This window comes from Chiloscyllium plagiosum, unplaced genomic scaffold (genome assembly GCF_037043375.1).
Source record: "Chiloscyllium plagiosum isolate Xiang-an unplaced genomic scaffold, Cpla_swu_hap1 HiC_scaffold_51, whole genome shotgun sequence".
NCBI lineage: Eukaryota > Metazoa > Chordata > Chondrichthyes > Orectolobiformes > Hemiscylliidae > Chiloscyllium > Chiloscyllium plagiosum.
In genome coordinates this window covers 1388308-1409016 of record NW_028270189.1, presented here as the reverse complement: position 1 = coordinate 1409016, position 20709 = coordinate 1388308, and the positions used below count along the sequence as shown (strand labels likewise).

General features: G+C 48.3%; 1 protein-coding gene across 12 annotated transcripts in view; it reads left to right on the top strand.

Moving 5' to 3' along the window:
* Positions 1-20709, top strand: part of huwe1 (HECT, UBA and WWE domain containing E3 ubiquitin protein ligase 1) — a 229529-nt gene that overhangs the window by 150632 nt on the left and 58188 nt on the right. For 11 of the 12 annotated variants that reach the window (XM_087985269.1, XM_087985271.1, XM_043680073.2 and 8 more), the window contains 6 exons: positions 640-812; positions 2145-2284; positions 5691-5766; positions 7805-7903; positions 10171-10298; positions 11292-11457. In XM_087985269.1, coding sequence (XP_087841395.1) covers positions 640-812; positions 2145-2284; positions 5691-5766; positions 7805-7903; positions 10171-10298; positions 11292-11457 — 782 coding nt within the window. The remainder of the gene's footprint in view (positions 1-639; positions 813-2144; positions 2285-5690; positions 5767-7804; positions 7904-10170; positions 10299-11291; positions 11458-20709) is intronic. The other variant, XM_087985270.1, reaches the window with a different exon arrangement.

Sequence of the window (20709 nt, the reverse complement as noted above, 5' to 3'; positions counted from 1 at the left end):
AACAAATTTGTCTTCTACTTGTTGAGAATTGGCTTGTGACAAATGTGATGACTCTTAAAGTCATGGACAGATTGGATGGGGCAAACAAAGTTATTTTCACTTACAGGTGACTGTAACTTTGGGGTCTGCCTATCAGGAATACATAGAAACCTCCTTCCCTGGAGAGAGCTGTCAGTGTGGAGCTGACTGTCCGGTTGAGGTGAATGGTGCGTTTGGGTAAATGGAGAAGGAAGGATAGGAAGTTGATGGGATAAAGGTAGGGGCTGTGAACCAGCTATACATGGGAGTGTCAGCACCAGAGCTGAAAATGTGTTGCTGGAACAGCGCAGCAGGTCAGGCAGCATCCAGGGAACAGGAGAATCAACATTTCGGGCATAAGCCCTTCCTGAATAAACGTCGATTCTCCTGTTCCTTGGATGCTGCCTGACCTGCTGCGCTGTTCCAGCAACACATTTTCAGCTCTGATCTCCAGCATCTGCAGACCTCACTTTCTCCTCCAGTGTCAGCACCAGCACAGGCCATTCTTGTTTATATACTCTCTACACTTTTTAGGGCTGTCTTTAAAAGGTGCAAAGATCCTTTTGTGATCTTCGCAGCAGGTGGAGAGATTTCCAAATATGGCTTTTTCTTTATTCCAAGTCCCAACATGGCGAACACGGTGAACGCTGCGCTGAAGCCTTTGGAGACGCTTTCTCGTATTGTCAACCAGCCGAGCAGCCTGTTCAGCAGCAAGAACGCCTCAAGCAAGAACAAATCAGAGCAGGATACACACATCACCAGCGGTGACACTAACGGCAACCAGCCAGATTCTGGTAAGTGCTGCTCTCGCGACAACAAATTGCATTTTCATTGGCCCTTCAACCTGGTAATATCCCCCAAGACGTTTCACAGAAGCACTAGCAAGCAAAATCAGGCATCGGGCCACATGAAGCATTAAGACAGGTTTCCTAAAGATGTGGGTCTATGAAGTTTTGAGGAGCATCTAAATGGGATTATAAATAGATTCAGAGGAGGGTGCTGTCGCTCAAGTGCTGATGAAACTAATTAGATTAGATTCCCTACTGTGTGGAAACAGACCCTTTGGGCAACAAGTCCGCACCGACCCTCCGAAGAGCAACCCACCCAGACCCATTCCCCTACATTTAACCCTGACTAATGCACCTAACACTACGGTCAATTCAGCATGGCCAGTTCACCTGACCTGCACATCTTTGTGACTGTGGGAGGAAACCGGAGCACCCGGAGGAAACCCACGCAGATATGGGGAGAATGTGCAAACTCCACACAGACAGTTGCCCAAGGCGGGAATCGAACCCAGGTCCCTGGCACTGTGAGGCAGCACTGAGCCACCGTGCCGCCCCAATTGTACACTTTCTCCATATTCGACCTGAAGTGAAACAATGTATTAACCAATTTATTATAATCAGCCTATTATACAAGAAAAGCTATTAAATAAAGGTGTAGAATTGGTTAACATATGCAACTTGTAGTACAATAATATAAATGCTTGCCCCTCGAATTAATCCACTGGAGGCATTGTAGGGATTTCTCTCTGCAGAGATTCATTTCAAAATGAAAGAGTGTTTTTGGCCAATTCTTGAAGGCAAAGAATAAAGCCTAGAATGTCCTGAAGTCTTTTGAAAGGTGTAGTTATTCATAATACAGTGGTCACTAGGGTTTTGTCAGATGCTGCTTGCTCAGAGGTTACAAAATTCTTAGTCACTCTTCCTGAACTCACTACAACGGTGCCTCCAAAACAGGAGACTCAGGTTGAGCAGCTTGTTCTGTGGCGGGCTTTCCTGAACAGTAAAACCCAAACCTGCAGACATTGTTCAAGCAGAGCAGTCATATAACATCTCTGCAATCCTGTAAACTGAGGTCCATCGGAATGATGACAAACGAGAGAGATAGAGAGGTTCTGAAGGAATTCCTGTGTTTCAGGGCCCAGGCAGCTGATTCTCTAACGTCAATGGCTGCAAGCTCAGAAGGTCCTGAGCAGAGAATTAATTCTGTCCTGTGCGCTCAGTGTTAATAGGCGTGTCACCTTTGCCACACCGGAACAATTAGAGATGGGTAATATAGCGCTCACTGGCACTGAGCTAATTTTTTAAAAAATTAAAAATAATCTTTTATGAATTGCGCAGGTGAGACCGGAGAGACGGAGACGCAGGGAGACCAGGCCCCCACTGGTGTGGCAGATGCTGATATTATGGATGGAGAGACTGAAGCAGACACGGTGGTGATCACTGGGCAGACAGAAGTCCTAAATGCCCAGGAGATGCAGGTAGTCACCACCTTCCAACCTCTCTTAGGTGTACAAGATTATTTCTCGGCTGATGTCATCAACAAACAGGGAGGTTAAATTGAACTGGTCCAGAGCCTTGGTTAGACCATGTGCACAGTTTAGGTCTCCACCTCACAGAAAGGGTCTAAAACCACTGGAGACTTGTGCGAAAGCATACACAAAGATCATGTGAAATAGGAGCAGGGGAAGCTCCATTGCTCCTGGAGCTGTGCTGTTGGATTAAAGCCATGTGCCATCTGATTGTGATCTCAACTCCACTTTCTTGTCTGTCGCCGTCTGCATAATGTCAATTGAAATCTCGAATATCTTGAACATGGCTTTGAGTATATATTCGATGTCCTGGTCCCCCACTGCTCTCTGAGGGAATGAGAATTTCAGACTGACTACCCTCTGAGAGTCAAAGTCTTCCAGTACAGAAAAGGACCCTTCGATCCAACCCGTCCATGCAGGCCAAGTTTTCCAAACTTAAACTCGACCCACTTGCCTGCGTTTGTCCCATATCTCTCTCAACCATGCACCTATCCAAATGTCTTTTAAGTGTTTGACCTATCTGCATCTACCACTTCACCTGGCAGGTCATTCCTCCACATGAACCAACCTCTGTGTGACAAGCTTGTCCTTCTGTCCTTTTTAAATCTTTCTCCTCTCACCTTAAAAATACGCCTTCTAGCTTTGAACTTCCCATGGGAAAGACTTTTTGTTATTCACCTTATCCATGTCCCTTATGATTTTAGAAACCCTGTAAGGTCACCACTCAACCTCCTATGCTCCAGTGTAAAAAGTCCCAGCCTATCTCTATAGCTCAAACCTTCCATTCCCAGCAACATCCCTGGTAAATCTTTTCTGAAACCTCTCCAATTTAATAATAACCTTGTATAACAGGAGAACCAGAGGTGTACACACTATTCCAGAAGAGGCCTAACCAATGTCCTGTACAAGTGCAGCATACTGTCCCAACTCTTATACTCATTGGTCTGAGTAATGAAGGCTAGCGTGTCAAATGCCGCCTTAGCAACTGTTTACCGGTGGTGCAAATTTCAAAGCATTATGTGGAAGTTCAAAGGGAGACCCCTGACAGCACCCACCCTGTCAAGCCCCCTTTCCAGTTCTTGGGTATTTCAGAAAGACCATCCTCCTCTCAACTCCAATAAGACCTGACCTGATCAACCTTTCCTCATAAGGCAATTGATCTTCTCTGCTTCCAATGCAAATCTGCCCCTCTTAAGGAGAGCAAAACGGGTAGCATGGCTGTGAGGCTGTAACCATCAGAAAACTCTGAGCAGGCTGGAAAGAGACCGGTGATCCAGTCCTTTAAGGTTATGATGGTGTTTGATCGAATGTGTTAAGGGAGGATGTTTCCACTTGTGGGCAAGTTTAAGTGTATAGCTAATCAGTGTAAGTATCCATTGGATAATTGAACAGGAGTATCATTACCCAGAGTGGTGAGACTGAGAAAGTCACTATGTCAAGAAAAAGTGGAATCATTTGAGGACATTGAAGAATAATTTATTGAAGGTAGCAGGTTATTAATATAATACAATTCAAAACTGCATAGGAACAGGCCCTTTGGCCCTCCAAACCTGCAACAATTCCTATTCCTTATTTCTATCCCTCTGTTTGACTCCTGGTCATGTATCTTTCAAGGTGTGCCTAAAACATTGCTAACATGTCTGCTACCACCACCTCCGCTGGCAGTGCATTCCAGGCACCCACCACCCTCTGTGTGAAAACTTTTCCCTGCACTTCTCCCCTAAGCTTTCACCCTCCCATCTAGCCCTCTCGTTGCCCTTTCCACAGTGGGGAAAAAAGCCTCTGACTGACTATCGTCCCCCATATTTTGGTGGACCAGGTCATAGAGGCATGGAGTACAAGAGGAAGGAGATTATGCTGAACACTGGTGAGGCCTCAGCTGGAGCATTATGTACAGTTCTGGGTTCCAAACATAAAGAAAAATCCGAAGTACATTGGAGAAGAGTACAGAAGAGGTTGAAAGCTCTAATTCTGAGGAGACCATAAAGCATGGGAGCTGAAAGACGCCATTTAGCTCATTGAGTCTGACCCTTCATTCAGTGAGGTTGTGGCTAATCATGGCTTGACAGCCCTTTGCAGTAAAGAATCCCACACATGCACTACCCCTGAGAGAGAATTCCTCCTTATCTCTGTCTTTAATATGTGACTCCTCCTTATTCTGAGATTATACGCTGCGGTCCTGGACACTCCCACAAGGGGCATTCGATCTCTCCACAAATACCCTGTCAGATCCCTTGTTTCAATAAGCTCATCTCTTCTAAACTCCGAAAACTAGGCCCAATCAACTCCACCCCTCCTCCTCATAAGACACACCCTCCATGCCTGCGATCAGCCCATAGCGTGAGCGTTCCCTGGACTTCCTCCAATGCAGGTCTATCTTTCCTCAGACAAGGGGCCCAAATCGGTCAGTCCAGTCCAGTCAAGTCAAAACTTCAGTCATGAGGGTTGATTGGAGAGGAGAAGTCTCAGTGGAGGTTTGACAGAAGTTCTCAAAACCATAAGGGGCCTGGGCCAAATGGATCCGGATCAGGATCTGTTCCTGCCCATAAAAGGATTTAGAATGAGAGCGCGCGCAGATTGAAAATAATTCGCGAAAGAAGCAAATATGCTGAAACGCCTTTTCACACAGCGTTTAGTTTATGCAAGCATGAATATAGACAGGTTTGACAGAAGGTTTACTCTTCCTCGGATAGGGCATGTCAAGACTTGGGGGCACGTTTTAAGATAAGAGGACAGAGATTGAAAAAAAAACATGAGGGGTGAAATGTTTTACACAGGGTCGATCGTATGTGGAATGAACTTCCAGTGGAAGTGGTGGGTGTGGGTACAGTTAACAACATTTAAAAGTCATTTGGATAAGTCCATGGATTGGAAAGGTTTGGAGGGATATGGCCAGGAGCAGGCAGGTGGGACTAGTTTAGTTTGGAATTATGTTTGGCATGGACTGGTTGGACTGTTTGCGTGCTGTTTATTCCAAGAGGCAGTGCAGACCCGATGTGCTGACTGGCCTCCCTCTGCAACAAAATTGCACGAAAAATGCATAAGGGTGAAATGAACAGAAGGATATTTTGGTAAGGTGGAGTAAAGAGGTTGAGATAAGCGATCACTAGTCTGCAGTCGTCATGCTGAGTGGCCTATTTCTGGGCTGAAGGTTCAAATTGGCTCTCACTCTGTATGGATCATGGCGAAACGCTATCTTTCTTGTAAGACTAACATACGAGACTCCTGCCTCCAAACAGCTTCCCCTGAGTCTACGAAACATCCTGGGTGCAGCGTGTTGGAGGGCGGTGTGCATTTTACTGGGCTATGCAAAAGCCTATTCCTTGCTGAGGTGCCTTGTCATTTGTGTTTCCAGGTTGAGAATGAGCTTGAGGATCTTATTGACGAGTTGCTGGAAAGAGACGTGGAGACTGTGAGCAGCACAATCATCGGTAAGATGGGCACAGTCCCCAGTTCGGAGCATGCTTGGGCACACTGTTTAGTTTCCCCCGAGACCTGGCTGCAGTACATGGGCCTTCCAGTTTCCAGAGGCTGTCTCTGTTCCCTTTCACCTGATGTGGGCGTTAAAGTATGCGAGCAGGTCCCAGAGCCATTGATTGGACAACTCTTTAGGTCTTAAAAAGCTTTTCCTGAAATAAAAGTATTCAGAGCATCCCTGAAGCAACATGCAAGGAAAAGAAAAAGTTAATGCACCAAATGTGTTTCCTGTTGGGAAAGAGTTTTGATGTCCTGCTCCTGGTGAGGAGCTTGCTGCAGTTCTAGTCTTCCGGATAAATCCGCCCAAAGACTCTGTTAGTGTTTTCAAGAGTCGTTAGGTGATGAGGTGAAATCGAATAATTGATTACGAGGGTGGAATTGGGGTGCATGGGTGAATGGCCAATAATTGGCTGCCTTTCGTTTCCCACTCCCGTATCCTGGAGAAACAGCCGCAGCAGACCAGTCAGCCTCTTGAGTGAGAGAAGAATCACAGACTGTGATAAAGAGCTTCCCTGCCCGAGACATTAAGCGGTATTCTCTCTTTGACAGTCCGGACCCACCTCGAGTTGCAGCCATTTAACTTTCTCCCCTTTGAGTTTTGAGCAAGGAACAACAGGTGACATTGTACAGGGTTGGGGAGGTGGCCCTTAGCAGAAGCTGAAAGGCAGCGGGGGGTTGCAGTGGAAGCAGAGAGGGTTTGCCACTGGTCAGGCCCCTTTGCTTGGCAGAAGAGCGGTTGGGTGAAGAAAGAGAGAGAACTTGTGAGGAGGGTCCTCTGAGAACTCCTGCCTCTGACTTGCTGGAGAGCAGCACGGGGGGGGGTGGGGAAACCTTGGGGCCAAGTGACTTGGGAGGTGCATAGGTCCCAAACTGGAGCTGTGCTTGAGAGGGGAAAGGAAGGGAATATCTGGGATTTTTTATATGTATATTTTCTCTATATAAACTTTTTCTTCAAATAAAAGTGGTTTCTGATGTCCGAGTCCTCCAGTCAGGCCTGTAAAGGTGATGTTGGAACGAGAAAATTTGCGTTTGCTTTCCAGAATGTTGAAGAGGTGATGTGTGACCCAAAGGTGAATGAGTGGCTGCTTCTGAAAGCCGGTGACTTTCACTGGTGTGTGTTTGCATTTGTGTGTGCGTGTGCTTTGGAGTAACTTGTTCCTGCTTTGTCCGGCTGTGTTCCTCTGCGGTTGCCCTGCACCTCCCCAAAAAGCCCGTCCTCGTGCCTCTGCCTTGAAACCTCGGCAGCTTGGCAGGCGCTTCATTCCAGTTTTGCCGCCACTCGCCCATTTCCCCCCCCGCCCCCACCATCCCATTCCCGTCCCCTGTCTGTTTTCTCCTCTTCCCTCCCCTCAACTCCAAATATTCCACCCGTCCCCGTGCAGAGAGTGAGAGGTGCCCCCACAGCTCTGTGGGTCATGCTCGGCATCCCGAGGTCCACGGTGCAATTAAATCGCTCGGATGTGCCTCAGTGGGACGACCTCTGCCCACTACGGCCGGTTGTTACAGTCCAAACCCCTTCCATTATTCAGGGGTGCTTCGAATGGGTGACGGAGAGCAACCCATTGTCAAAAGTTAAAAGAACAATTCAGGTTCACGTCTTCCTTTCCCCGAGAGTGGTAACAAGCGACAAGATCAGGCAGGTGTTGAGAATTAAATTTGTGGGCTGTAGCTGAGAGAATTGGGCTGGAAACTTTGGCCGCATTCTGAATTAAGTTCTTGTGTTTTTAAAAGTACTTAATGGGTGCCTTCTAAGACTGTACAATGGCACGTGCTCTGCTCAAAGTGCTCTACTTGAGAATCATCCCAGGCAACACCGGCACACCAAAAACAAGCCACAATAATTAAAATTGCTGGATGCAAATAATGTGGATAGGAGAATTCCAAATGTAGTGTAACCACGATTATGGTGTGTTGTGGAAAATGTAGAATGCACTGTCGTGGGCTTGCATTCACTTTTTCTTTGTATTTTATTTCCTTCCTCTGGCGCTACAGCTTGCAGAAGTACTGAGGATGAGTCCCAGGAGGATGTGTTGATGGATGAGGCTCCCTCAAATCTCAGTCAGGCGCCCACCCTGCAGGCTAACCGAGAAGGTACAACAAAATAAAAAAAAACTGTCTTTGCTGCTGTGCAGGAGGAGAGCCCTTAAACTGCCAAACCCTGCAACATCCTCCGTTCACCTAAGAGAGAAAGCATTTTCTTTTTCTACAAAAGAAAAGGCTTTGTGTGCGCGGCATTGCAAGTGATGGGCAGTGCACAAAGCTCTGGGACGAAAAAGGACTTGTCTTTGATCATTCCCCTTCCATCCACCTCTCCACTCTTATCGATTCTTCCCTCCACCACCGACTCTCATCCATCTCTCCCCAGTAGTTGTTGCATTCCTGCCATCACCACCACCATCATAATTCCTCCATCTTTCACCCCTCATCTCCCTGCTCCCTTCATTTACTGCTTTGTAGTTGGCCATGCAATGAGAAATGAGTCAGTAGGGGCCCAGGAGCAGAACTGAGAGCTATCTTGCCTTGACCCCCCTCCAAACCTGAACCCCCCCCCCCCCCCTCCTCTGTTGCTTTCTCATAAATTTCAGAAAATTAGGTCACCCTGAAACTGGCCAGTGAGGGAAGGGGCGAGGAAGTTTAGGATGAGCTGGTTACCCCTCTCCTGTCTGCAGTGGTAAGTTATTACCCAAAGCTGTCCTGAAACGAAAGCATTAATTCAGAAGCCCGTGCCCTTGGCTGGAGCGGAATTCCAAACTTGCCTGAGTGGGCCCACTTGGATAGCTGAGACTTAAATCCTGATGGAATCTGCATCGGCAGTGTGGAACCAGACACCGTGCAACGTAAGACTGTTGAGTTTGTCTGACTTTAAACAAAGTGAGTGGCAAAAGTAAATGGTGGGCAGATGGCGCGAGATTCCTTGTTACCTGAGAGTTTGGTGGAATGGAGTCACTCCTCATTGCCGTAGCCAAGTGCCATTCTTGTGGCAGTCTCATTTACATTGTGGTGGGGTGGGTGGAGAGGGGGAAATACCAGAATGAGAATTTTTCATTTGGCTCTCAGCCCGTTCACGTCCCGGTGCAGGTGATTTTGGCACGGGCTTGTCTTCAGGGCGACAGAGTTTCACATGAACTGAAGTCAGTGGAAGGTCGGAGGTCAGGCAAGGGAGCATTGGGCCACTCATGGTCTGGAGAATTTCGGCAGCAGCTGAGCCAAGTTGGCTAGTCCTGGGCGTTGCCACAGACGTTCCGTGTGTAGGAGCAACTTCAAGGTCAGCTGCAAGCTCAAGGGCGGGTCAAGTGTGGCAATGACGTCACCAGCATTCAGAGACTGAGGGTGCAGACTGTGACTACTCACCACCATCCTGGTGACGGGTAAGGAGGAGCTGCAAACAATGCCAGCCCTTGCTGACCAGCACCCTGGAACAAATGTGAAGCTTGCCTCCCGTGGCAGCACGATTAATCTGCACGTGAATGGTGATGCCAACGTTGTTAGGAGACTCCCTGTTCTTCACTGTCTGAACACAGAGTCCTGCGGGAGATGAGGACTTTACTGCTGAGTACAGTACCTGTCCATAATTACTGAATGGCTGGGGCTGTGGAGGTGTATTCGTAGACCACGTGCAGGCTGTGACCTCTGAATGGAATGACTACACATCAGAGACGGAGAAGGAGTGGAGCTGAGCTGCTACCAAATTAATTTGGAGGCACAACGCCACTTATTAAGGCCATGAAATGAGAGGTCAGCTGTATGTGCTTTGGCTCTTCCCATTCCCCCTGCCTCATGCTGTTTGTGCACTGCAGAGTTTGCAATCGATTGGAATTTGGCCCCACTTCAACATCTGTAGCAGCAGTGCCCCTGGACAGGTTGGTTTTGTGTGTGTGTCTGTGTATGTGCTCTCTCTTGCCAAAATGAAGCAGGAGTTACAGGAGGAGAGTTGATTTACATTACTCCGGAGCAGCACTACAGGAGAGCTGGGATGTCCAAGGTTGCTGCCTTTCCATCGTCCAGTTAATTCAAAACCCTATATGACTGCTCAGTCGAAACCCGTGGAGCTGTTGGAAGAAGAGATTGGGCATCTTCCTCTGGGTCCTGGGGTCAGGGAAATTGGGAATCTTCCCCTGGTCTATCCCTTAATCAGAATTATCAGACCAACTGATCTCTCACCTTATTGCCTATGTGCAAAATTGCTACTGCATGTATGTGCTTACGTAACCATAAGCAAAATGTTTTGAGTGAATGATTAAACACTGCATTGTTAAACTCCAGTCAAGTTGATCCTGTCAACTCCACTTGCAACGAAGTCTGACGTCACTGTTTAAAAGGTCTGATTGGTCACTTCACCCCTGCTGTCCTTTTCACAGATTCGATGAACATCTTGGACCCTGATGATGAGGAGCACACTCAAGAGGAAGACAGCAGTGGAAGCAATGAAGACGATGACGACAGCCAGGACGAGGATGAGGAAGAGGAGGAGGATGAAGACGATCAGGTGAGGAAGCACCTCTAGTCCGGGTTATAATCATCTTCACCCCGCCTTCATCAAACACCCACCCACCCCTCAAGTCCAGTCGGTGCCAGGAGCTGAGCAAGGGTGTATTTCCAAAATGGACCACACCCCCAACCCCAAAAGAAACACAAAAGGTGGCGTCCTTGAATTATCTCTCTCTCACCTTGGATGCCCAAGGTTTCTGGCTTGAGAAAATTATTCTTTCAGTTCTTCAGTCAGGTCAAACCAAGATGAAGGCAGCCTGTGTTTTCCATAATGTAATAAATGCAAACATTCTCCCACTCACTTTGCTCCACTTACCCCAAAGGCCTGCAAAATGCCTATCTCGAGGTGCCATGTTTATATAGATCCATTCTTGTGACAAGGTCGATGCATAAATAAAGGCTCTGTTTATTGTCCTGAAAATGAAGGAGGCTTACACTGTCACTGATGTAGACCAGTCGCACTGAAAGACCTAGTTCAATCATGTAAGTTTGATCTAATTCTTAAGTAAATGAATCTTCCCCCAAAACCCACACCATCCTGAATTGGAGCAATCTTGGCCGTTCCTTCAGTGCCGCTGGGGTCAGAATCCTGGAACTCCCTCCCTAACAGGGTGCTGTGTCCCTACACCACACGGGGTGAGGGAGGCATGCTGCAGTCACCCAAGAAAGCAGCTCACCCTCACCTTCTCAAGGGGCAGTAAATGCTGCCGACACCCACGTCCTGTCATGGAAGTTTTAAACAAAAATTTCATTTCACTCGTTGACTGTCCACCACACTGTTTGTGTTGCATTCATCCCTCGAACGGGCACAGTTTGTCTGTGGAGTGGAGATCAGAGGCTTGGTACTCAGAAGAGGTTGGTGAGTGCTGACGTGACTTTGACCACACTAGAGTAGGTGTCTACTCCACATCCACATGGGCAACTGAATGGGGAATAAAGGAAAGCAATGGTTTATTCATGGATCTGTGTGTTTTGTCCACTGCACGCACAGGACGATGAGGAAGGTGAGGAAGAGGAGGGCGATGAGGACGACGAGGATGAGGAGGGTTCAGAAATGGAGTTGGATGAGGACTACCCTGACATCGACGAGTCACTTGTCCGCTTTGACAGGGAGGATGACCTGATCATCGAGTTCGACAACATGTTCTCCACCGCAGGTAGGAGGCGTTCTTCAACAGCGGCTCTGCCTGACACTTGTCAGTCACGGGCTAAGGTTCACTAGCTACATAATGCAACTAAGGTAGTGTAAACACAGCCAAAGGTGAGGGCAATCCACAACAAAAAATAACTGGGAATACTGGCAACCTCCAGAAATGATTCAGACCCATCATCTCGTTTAGGTGAAGGGTCTCACTTGAAATGTTAACCCTAAGCTTATCTCCTTTCACTTTAAGCTGAGAGATTCGTGTTCTCATATTAAATCTGTTCAGACTGTCTATTCGTTCCGTCTTGTGAAAGGTGTACCACTGTCACTGTCTTAATGGATGAAATGTATGAGCTATCACGGCGGGAGGTTTTTGCTCGGTCAGCAGACCGCCTTCGGTCTGATCCCATGCTGCCCAGGCAATTCTTGTGGGTGCCAGGGCCTCAGGCGGTGTCAGGGGAGGGGGGGTGCGGGACAGGTGTCATGGCGAAGCTGTTTGTGCGTGTCTTTGAGATTGTGGGCTGGGTGTGTGGGAAAGCTGTGCGCTTCGAGAGGAAAGTTCTCGGGAATGTAGCTTTGCTTTAAGCAAGACCTACTCCCCCAACTCTCGTGTGAGACCAGGTAATATAATTATCCTGCTAGAGTGCCCTTGCCCAAATATGAAGACCAGGCTTGATGGGGTTTTGAACTTCCTTTAAACAATTGCAGCCACGGTGGCTCAGTGGTTAGCACCGTTGTCGCACAGCGTCATGGATACAGGTTTGATTCCACCCTTGGACGAATGTATAAACTCCACGCAATCTCCTTGTGCCTGCATGGGTTTCCTCCCACAGTCCAAAGATGTGCAGGTTAGGGTGGATTGGCCATGTTAAATTGTCCCCGTAGTGCCCAGGGATGTGCAGGTTAGGGTGGATTGGCCGTGCTAAATTGTACCCGTAGTGCCCAGGGATGTGCAGGTTAGGGTGGATTGGCCGTGCTAAATTGTCCCCGTAGTGCCCAGTGATGTGCAGGATAGGGTGGATTGGCCGTGCTAAATTGTCCCGTAGTGCCCAGTGATGTGCAGGTTAGGCTGGATTGGCCGTGCTAAATTGTCTCTGTAGTGCCCAGGGATGTGCAGGTTAGGCTGGGTTAGCCATGGGAAATGCAGGTTTAGATAGGGGAGTGAGTTTGAGTGGGATGCTCTTGAGAGGGTCAGTGTGGAATTGATGGGCTAGATGGACTGCTTCCACACTGTAGGGATTATGTAATTCTATTAAGTGGGTAGATATGGAAAATGCTTTTGAGCTCAGTGATTGCACCAGACTTGGGCTGGGTGTGAGAAAGTGTGGCGTAGTACGTATTTAAAAAGTGTGTTTGCTGACCGTGCCGATCACAGTTTGAAAGCACTTGGGCCAACATCGGCATCCTTACAATTGTACTGTGCAGCTGAAAGCTGGGACTTGGCCAGCCATTAAGCCAAACCGCCCAGAATGTAGTCCTGACCCTCACTGAGGAGGTATGTGATTCTGACTGGCATCTCTTTCTTCTTGGGGAATCTTTCTTACAGTTGGAGGAGAACTGGGTTCATCTGCTTGGGGCATCCTGGAGGGGGAGGGTCTAGAAGGTTGTCCATCTGAGAATGCGTGGGTAACTGGCCAGTGTCGCGTTGTCGACCCTTGGCCTTTTACAGTTTGGCGCGTTTGGTATCGGTGGGGGCGAGGGGGTTGGCCTTCTCTCCTCCACTGGCGGTGCTCCATGTTTTTGCAATAGCAGCCAGAGGAACCGAGTGTGATGGGCAGAAAATCTGGTTCAAAACTGTTAGAGCAGTATGACTCGCAATGGGTTAATGGTGCTGCCGTTTTTGGTTGGCTGTTGTGGGAGGGTCGGGCAGCGTTAGGATGCTGGTTTTCATTCACTCAAAACATGGGACGGAGGGAATAGGATTAGTTAGGGGTACGAGATCTGTCCGGTCCCCTCCCGATATCCGAAGGGGAGGAGGTCGTGACTGATGAAGGTGCAAGGGTTTATCGTCTGTTGATAGTGGCGTGGCAGGAGCAAGGAGAAGGAAGACTGATTTGGTTGGGGTATTCTTTTCATTTTGCCTTCCCCTCTGAGGAGTGACAGATGGAGTTTTAATTACTGTAAATGTGAAGTAGGTTTGGTAAAACAAAACAGGACATAGACAATTAAAAATAGAGGTCTTGGGTAGTGTGACAGAACAGTCACCCTAGGGGTTCAGGTACATAATTCTTTGAAATATCTAGGGTGGTTAAGAAGGCGTTTAGCACGCTAGTCTTCATCGCTTAAGAGAGTTGGGTACAGGAGTTGGGGCATCATGGATGTTGGTGAGGCTGATTCTGGAGTAGTGCGTGCAGTTCTGGTCACCGTGTTATAGGAAGAATATTATTAAACTGGAGAGGGTTCAGGAAAGATTTACCAGGTTGTTGCCAGGATTGGAGAGTTTGAGGTACAACAATAGGCTGGAAAGACTGGGACTGTTTTCACTGGAGCATCAGAGGTTGAGGGATGACCTTATAGAGGTTTGTAAAGCCATGAAGGGGATAGATAAGTTGAAAGCAATGATTATTTCCCTAGAGTGGGCGACCTCAAAATTACGGGGCATAATTTTAAGGTGAGAGGGGAAAGATTTAAAAAGGGCATAGTCAGACAGCGTGGAAACAGACCCTTTGGTCCAACCAGTCCATGCCAAACCTAATCCCACACTAAACTGGTCCCACCTCCCTCCTGGCTTCTAACCCTCCAAACGTCTTCTATTCCTGTACTTATCCAAATGAGGGGCAACTTGTTTTTTAAACAGTGTGATTCTTGAGTGGAATGAACTTCCAGAGGAAGTGGTAGATGCAGGTCCAGTTACAATGTTTAAAGGGCATTTGGATAAATATGTGAATAGGAAAGGTTTGTTGGGCTATGGGCCTGGAGCAGGCAAGTGGGCCTAGTTTAGTTTGGGATTATGGTCGGTATGGACTGGGTGGACTGAAGGGTCTGTTTCTGTGCTGTCTGACTCTTGACCGGACAGGAGGATGAAGATGCCTTGGAGGGTTTTTTTTTTAAGAAAAATGATCAGAAGGATTCAAGAGGCTAGCCGCAGAGGGGGTGTTATTGCTTGTTAGAGGATGGGGAGGCATGAAGGGAAAGAGTCCAAAACTAGACACCATCAGTACAAGAGGGTCAAACGAATCAGTGTGGGGAGAATGTGGAACTCTCTCAAACTGGGGAGTAATCGAGGGGAGTTGCAATGGTGTTTTTTTTGTGTGCGGGGGAGGGGGCGTGATGGTAGGTTGCGGGGCACAGGCTGGGAAGTTGGATAAACTCAATAACGGAATGAATGAAAGGACATATGGGGAGATGAAGTATCTGGAGTGAAAGGGGGCTCACATGGCGTCCAGACATTGGTGTTGCTGCTTGGCTTTTCTTCTTGAGGGTAGGTGGGGCAGATGAGTGGGGGGTTGCAACTTGTGACAAGGTTGGGTGACGGTGGTTGTGCAGACCGCTGGCATTGGAAGTCTGTGCGTGCACACACTCTAGTTACTGATAAGCCTCTAACCGAAGCAAACGACCAAAAGCATGCGTCTGTGTTTTTTTTCCCGCACTGTCAGCTGATCCCTTCCGTGGAGACAGTCTCTTGGGGAGCTTTGGTGCAGCTGCCAGCCGTACATTTCACCTCCCTGTAGCAGTGCACGATGAAACTAATGGCAGTGACATCCATGGTAGGAAACTGATTGCAGCTTCTGTTCTGCTCACACCAGCTCTAGACATTAACTCTCAGTGGTGACGTGGCATAGGTCAGCAGAACGTCTGGGTTCTGCGCAGTGTTTCTAAATGATCGGCTGTCCCGGGGGTTGGGTGGTGGGTGTGAGGATAGTCCACTCTATTTGGCTGAAGCCTCTTTTCCTGAGCTTGCTTCTGGGAAGACTGTTGTCTAATGACCGGCTCACTCCACCAAACACCAACTTTCTCACCTTCTCTTTCTATTTCTCTCTATATTCCCTGTAATTCACTGGGCTTTGATTAATCACCAGACCAGGACAGTGCAGGAGTCGGCCAGTCGGTCCGTCGATTCCACGCTGGCTTTTTCAAAGATTGCTAGATTAGTCCCCCACTCCCTGGCTCTCTGTCCCCCACTAACCCTGAATTTTTTCTCTTCTGATTCCCCTTTGCAGTTTACCAGCCTGTCTTACAACTTATTTCAAACTCGAGCCTTTTTTTGCTTGTCACCTCTGCTTCGTTTGCCCCACATTTCAAATCTGTGGCCTCTGCCACCAAAGACCATTCCTGTTTGTTTCCTTATCACTGCTCTCTCTTCCTTTCGAAGGCATAAGTTGTGGTGATCATTTCTCCTGCCCTCCCAACCAATTGGCTTGTTTAGATTTGAAACTGGCACTAATTGCAATCCAGGAGTGTACTAGATGTTTTGACTGCGCTTGCTGGAATCTCTGCTGCCATTACTGAACTTTATAGCTGGTCAGTTTAAGAGATTGGCGATGACCTATTTGCCTTTGGGGAAAACCCAGTGATGCCAAGCTGAAGGGATTGGTATCGGTTGAAGCAGCTGTCTATGACAGCACCGTTTCTTGCGCAGCGTGAGATTGTGTCACTGTTGACCCCTTCAGGATGAACCAAGGTCTATGTCGCAGACATCATTAAAAGACTAATGCTCTTTAAGTGCAGTTGTTTTCCCCAGTGAGGGCAGTCAGTTAGGAAAGGCGGGGAGCAGACAGAAGTTTGTATTGAGCTATGAACAGTAGTTGTGGAAGGCACAGTGTATAGTTTGGCTCAGGAATACACCAAGTCATTAATGCTGTTTTGGAGTGTCAGGGCAGACCTGATGGGCTGATTGGCCGCCTCATGCACCATGTCACTGATCGAGTCATAGAGCTGTACAGCACGGATACAGACCCTTCGACCCAACTCATCCATGCCGACCTGATATCCTAAATTGATCTAGTCCCATTTGCCAGCATTTGGCCCATATCCCTCTAAACCCTCCCAATTCATGTACCATCCAAGTGCCTTTTAAATGTTATCGTTGTACCAGCCTTCATCACCATCTCTGGTAACTCATTCCATACATGCACCACCCTCTGCGTGGAAAGGTTGCCCCTTAGGTCCCTTTTAAATCTTCCTCTCCCCACCTTAAACCTATGCTTTCTAGTTTTGGGCTCCCCTACCCTGGGGGAAAAGACCTTGACTATTCACCCTATCCATGCGCCTCGTGATCGTAGAAATCTCTATAAGGTTGCCCCCCTCAGTGTCCGAAGCTCCAGGGAAAACAGCCCCAGCCTATTCAACCTTTTCCATAGCTCAAATTTCCCAACCCTGGCAACATCCTTTAAATCTTTCTGAACCCTTTCAAGTTTCACAACCTCTTTCCTACAAGCAGGGAGACCAGAATTGGTGAGGCCAGGTTTGGAAAACTGCGTTCCATGTCCAGCACAGCCACAATGTGACCTCCCAACTCCAACAGTCAATGCATTGACTTCTGTAACTCCTGCTTCCTGCCGATCAGTCAATATTAACTGGCATTATAAAACAGCAATGTCAGAAACTACCCGAGACCTGCCTGAATGTGGCCGTCTCGCCCTGCAGGATAGGCAGGAGTGCGTTCAGTTGGCTGGACAGTTGGTTTGTGGAGTCGAAAATTGTGGTGCTGGAAAAGCGCAGCAGGTCAGGCAGCATCTGAGGAGCAAGAGTGTCAACATTTCGAGCATAAGCCCTTCATCAGGAATCGGTGTGACGTCAACAATGTGCATTCAATTTCCTGCACTGGCTGAGGTGACCACGAAGAATTCCCCTCCTCCCCTCGCCTGAGGTGTGGTAATGCTCCGAGTAACCGTGTCTTGAATGAGAGCGAGCAGTCAGATTTCTGCAGGTGTCTTATGGCCAGCTGGGTTTCCCTTGACCCCTGTCTCATACTGTCGCCAGCAGGCCACATCTTTCTCCAGAACCTATGCCAGCAGATGAGGTTCTGTGATGGAATCTGCAGCTTGTTAGCCAATTGTGCAACTGTGATGAGGCAAGATAGGTGGGTGCTGCCTGGTCACCTGAATTGCTTCTGAGAGTTACCACTCCCAGATCTTGCAAAACTGATGTTTTCAAATTGGCAATCTGTTAGAATGTTTTTAAGCAGGCTATTTCACAGGATGTGGGGACGTTTGTTACCCATCGCCACTTGCCACCCATCTGGGCAAGTGGAGAGCATGCCATCCTAAACGAAACCGTGCAGATGGTGCGCAAACATTGGGTTGTCAGGTGGCCAAGAGTTGAGTTGTTTGCTGCAGGATTCCTAGCCTTGGACTTGCACCCGGTTCGCTGGGGGTGAGGGAGGGAGTGGGTTCAGTTTCCAGAAAGGTGGAAGAGTTGGCGGCCAGCCAGGAAGGTCGGAGGGGACACCGAGCGCCATTGATTGCAGGATCACTCTGGGTGAGTGCAGAACTAGGAGGCACTGCTGAAAAGTTAGGCTTCGGCCTTTTAAGGTGAGGAGGAATTCTTTTGTGAATTTGGAGCACAGCCTCAGAAGGTGGGGAGGCCAGTGTTGTTGACACTAAGCGAATACTGACTGGGCATTGGTTGAAAGTGGATTGTGGTGTGCCTGCTGCGGGATTTCACCTAAAGCTAAGAGCTGGGACATAGTGACCAGTTATTCCCAAGTTGTTCCTCCCAACAGCCTTGCGCATGGCTGTGTCTGACAGCTGCAGTTTCCTGGGGCGAAGCATAGTAAACAGCTCTGAGTTCAGACCTGGGACTGTTCCTTCTCGGTTTTGGTCTCTCTTGTCTGTGCGATGAGAAACTCTCAACAGCTGCGTTGTTGTGGGACCATCTCATTATTAAAACAGGGGTCAGGTGAGCATTGTGAATTAGTGCCAGTTTGATAACAAGCACGAGTTGAACTGATTAAACGTTTGGAGAGATCTGACTAAATTTATTTGGTGTGCTTTTGGTACTTAAATCCGCCATTAATCAGTTGTAGTTTGGGCAAAGTCATTCTCTCTGTAATATCCTAATGTGGAGGGATCCCAGTTTCCTCCCGATGTCTTTTAACAGTACCTTTGTTTCCACTTTGGGACATGTCCCGCTCAGGTATGTCGATACAGAACAATCTCGATTATCCAAACATCAGTTATCCAAATTTTGGATTGTCCAAACACACTCTCAAGGTCCCATAAATGCTTCCATTGTTTATGAACAGATCAGTTATCCGAACAAAATACTCCCTGCCCGACTCGTTCGGATAATTGAGGTTGTACTGTGTATCCATTTTATTCCAATCTTCTCAATGCTTTCACCGAATCAGTTCAGTGTGAGAGGGGGGATGTGTGTGTTTTCAAACACTTGCCATCCATTCCAGTGAAACTGAAACATAACTTGCTTGCTCTCAGCGCTCTTCTGTTTCTGACACCCTGGGTTTCGCAATTTTTCGGCCTGTCCTTTCTTATCTTCGCTACTGTGTTTTCGCTCCCGTCTTGCACCTGCCTGACTTCCCTTATTTTGCCATCCTCCGCTTCTCCTTCACGGGGTCTGACTGACTGTGGAAAGGCCAGACGACCTAAATAACTTGTGTCTCAACCCATCGGTGCTATGCTACGTGCCTCCCCACCCCCAAATCTACCCGGCGATACTCATAAACTTGAGGCTTTTGCAAAACATGATCATCTCCCATGACTACGCAATGCAGTTATGAGAAATGTTAAATGTGGACACTTTGAGAGGTCTGATTTCACCTCCCCCTCTTCCCCCAAACCGTGTGTAGCTTTACTTTAGTAACACTGCGTATTAGAGGTGCGAGTGACGGAAATTTCACTATCAGGACACGTTTCCAGGTGAAGGGGCCACTCTGGCTTAAAAACAAAGTCGCTGCAAAGGGGCCTTGTCCAAGTTTGACATTTAGTTTTGAAAAAGAACAGAAGCTTCCAATGTGCATCCATCCCAGATCAGAGGGACCGTAGCTAAGTTTCTGAAAAGACGTCAGCGTTCCAGTCACCCAGAGGCCTCCGGGCAGATGTTTTTATGGCTGTTGGAGCCTTGTATCTGCGTTAGCCCAAGTCTCTGTTGTAACTGATCCAGCTGCAGATCTCAGCTGGCTTCCCCACTCTGCAAGTAGTGAAAAGCTCCTGAGCCCATTGATGAGAAGCACAGAGGGCCCAGGAAGTGCAGGGGTGCCTGCAGTTTATCGCGTGCAGTTGGACAAGACCCCTTGGACTTGGAAAGTTCACTCTCACTAAATGTTGATGTGTGTTTAAAAGCATGTCTGACCTTTTGACTGCTCTGTTTTCTCTCGGAAGTGGCGGAGTGTTCGAGGGAGTGTCTCTCAGACTTGCATCTGCCTCACTAAGTATGTAGTGTTTCTCGGGACTGAGCACTCGTCTCCCTACCCATTGGTTTTGGAGGCTGCTGCCTTGGCCAGTGCCTGTCCCCTCAGCTCCTCTCCTTTTACTTTCTGCCCTTGCTGTTTCATTTGGTGATTTTTGTTTCCAAACTCCTTCGCAATGGGCAATGCCTTGGCTGACTTTTGGTATGAAAGACTGAGGTGCTCAGGCAGGTTGCGCCTGGTTGCTCGAGGGGATTCTCGCCGAGGGTGTAAGTCCCGTTCAGAGGAAACGCTACAAGTGCAGGAGGCAGATGTTCGGCGATGCTCCACAATGGGCCTTGGTAGACTGTATCCAGTCTTGGTGTGCTTGATGTCCCAGCCATGATGAAGGAATGCAGTGTGAAGCCACTGGAGGCAGTCCCATTCAGTACTTCCCAGCTGGCTTCTCATTCCCAGCAGAGCAGTTGGGGGAAGGGCTAACAGGGTAACTTCAGTTAGAAAGCTAACCATTCATCTCTTGAACATGGGTTTAAACCCATCACAGCTGGGGTGGTAAAGTGCTCCCCTTTGCTTGGGTAGCTCCCTCTCACCCTCTGCTGCACGTGCTTGCCTCCTTTCTCTCCAGCAGCAAGGATGTAAATGTTCTTAGGCAAAAATGGTAATCCCATTCCAGGGGAGTTTGGGGACAGTGTAGAGGGAGCTTTACTCTGTATCTAACCCCGTGCTGTCCCTGTCCTGGGAGTGTTTGATGTGGACAGTGTAGGGTGAGCTTTACTCTGTATCTAACCCTGTGCTGTCCCTGTCCCTGGGAGTGTTTGATGGGGGGGACAGTGTAGAGGGAGCTTTACTCTGTATCTAACCCTGTGCTGTCCCTGTCCCTGGGAGTGTTTGATGGGGGGGACAGTGTAGAGGGAGCTTTACTCTGTATCTAACCCCGCGCTGTCCCTGGGAGTGTTTGAT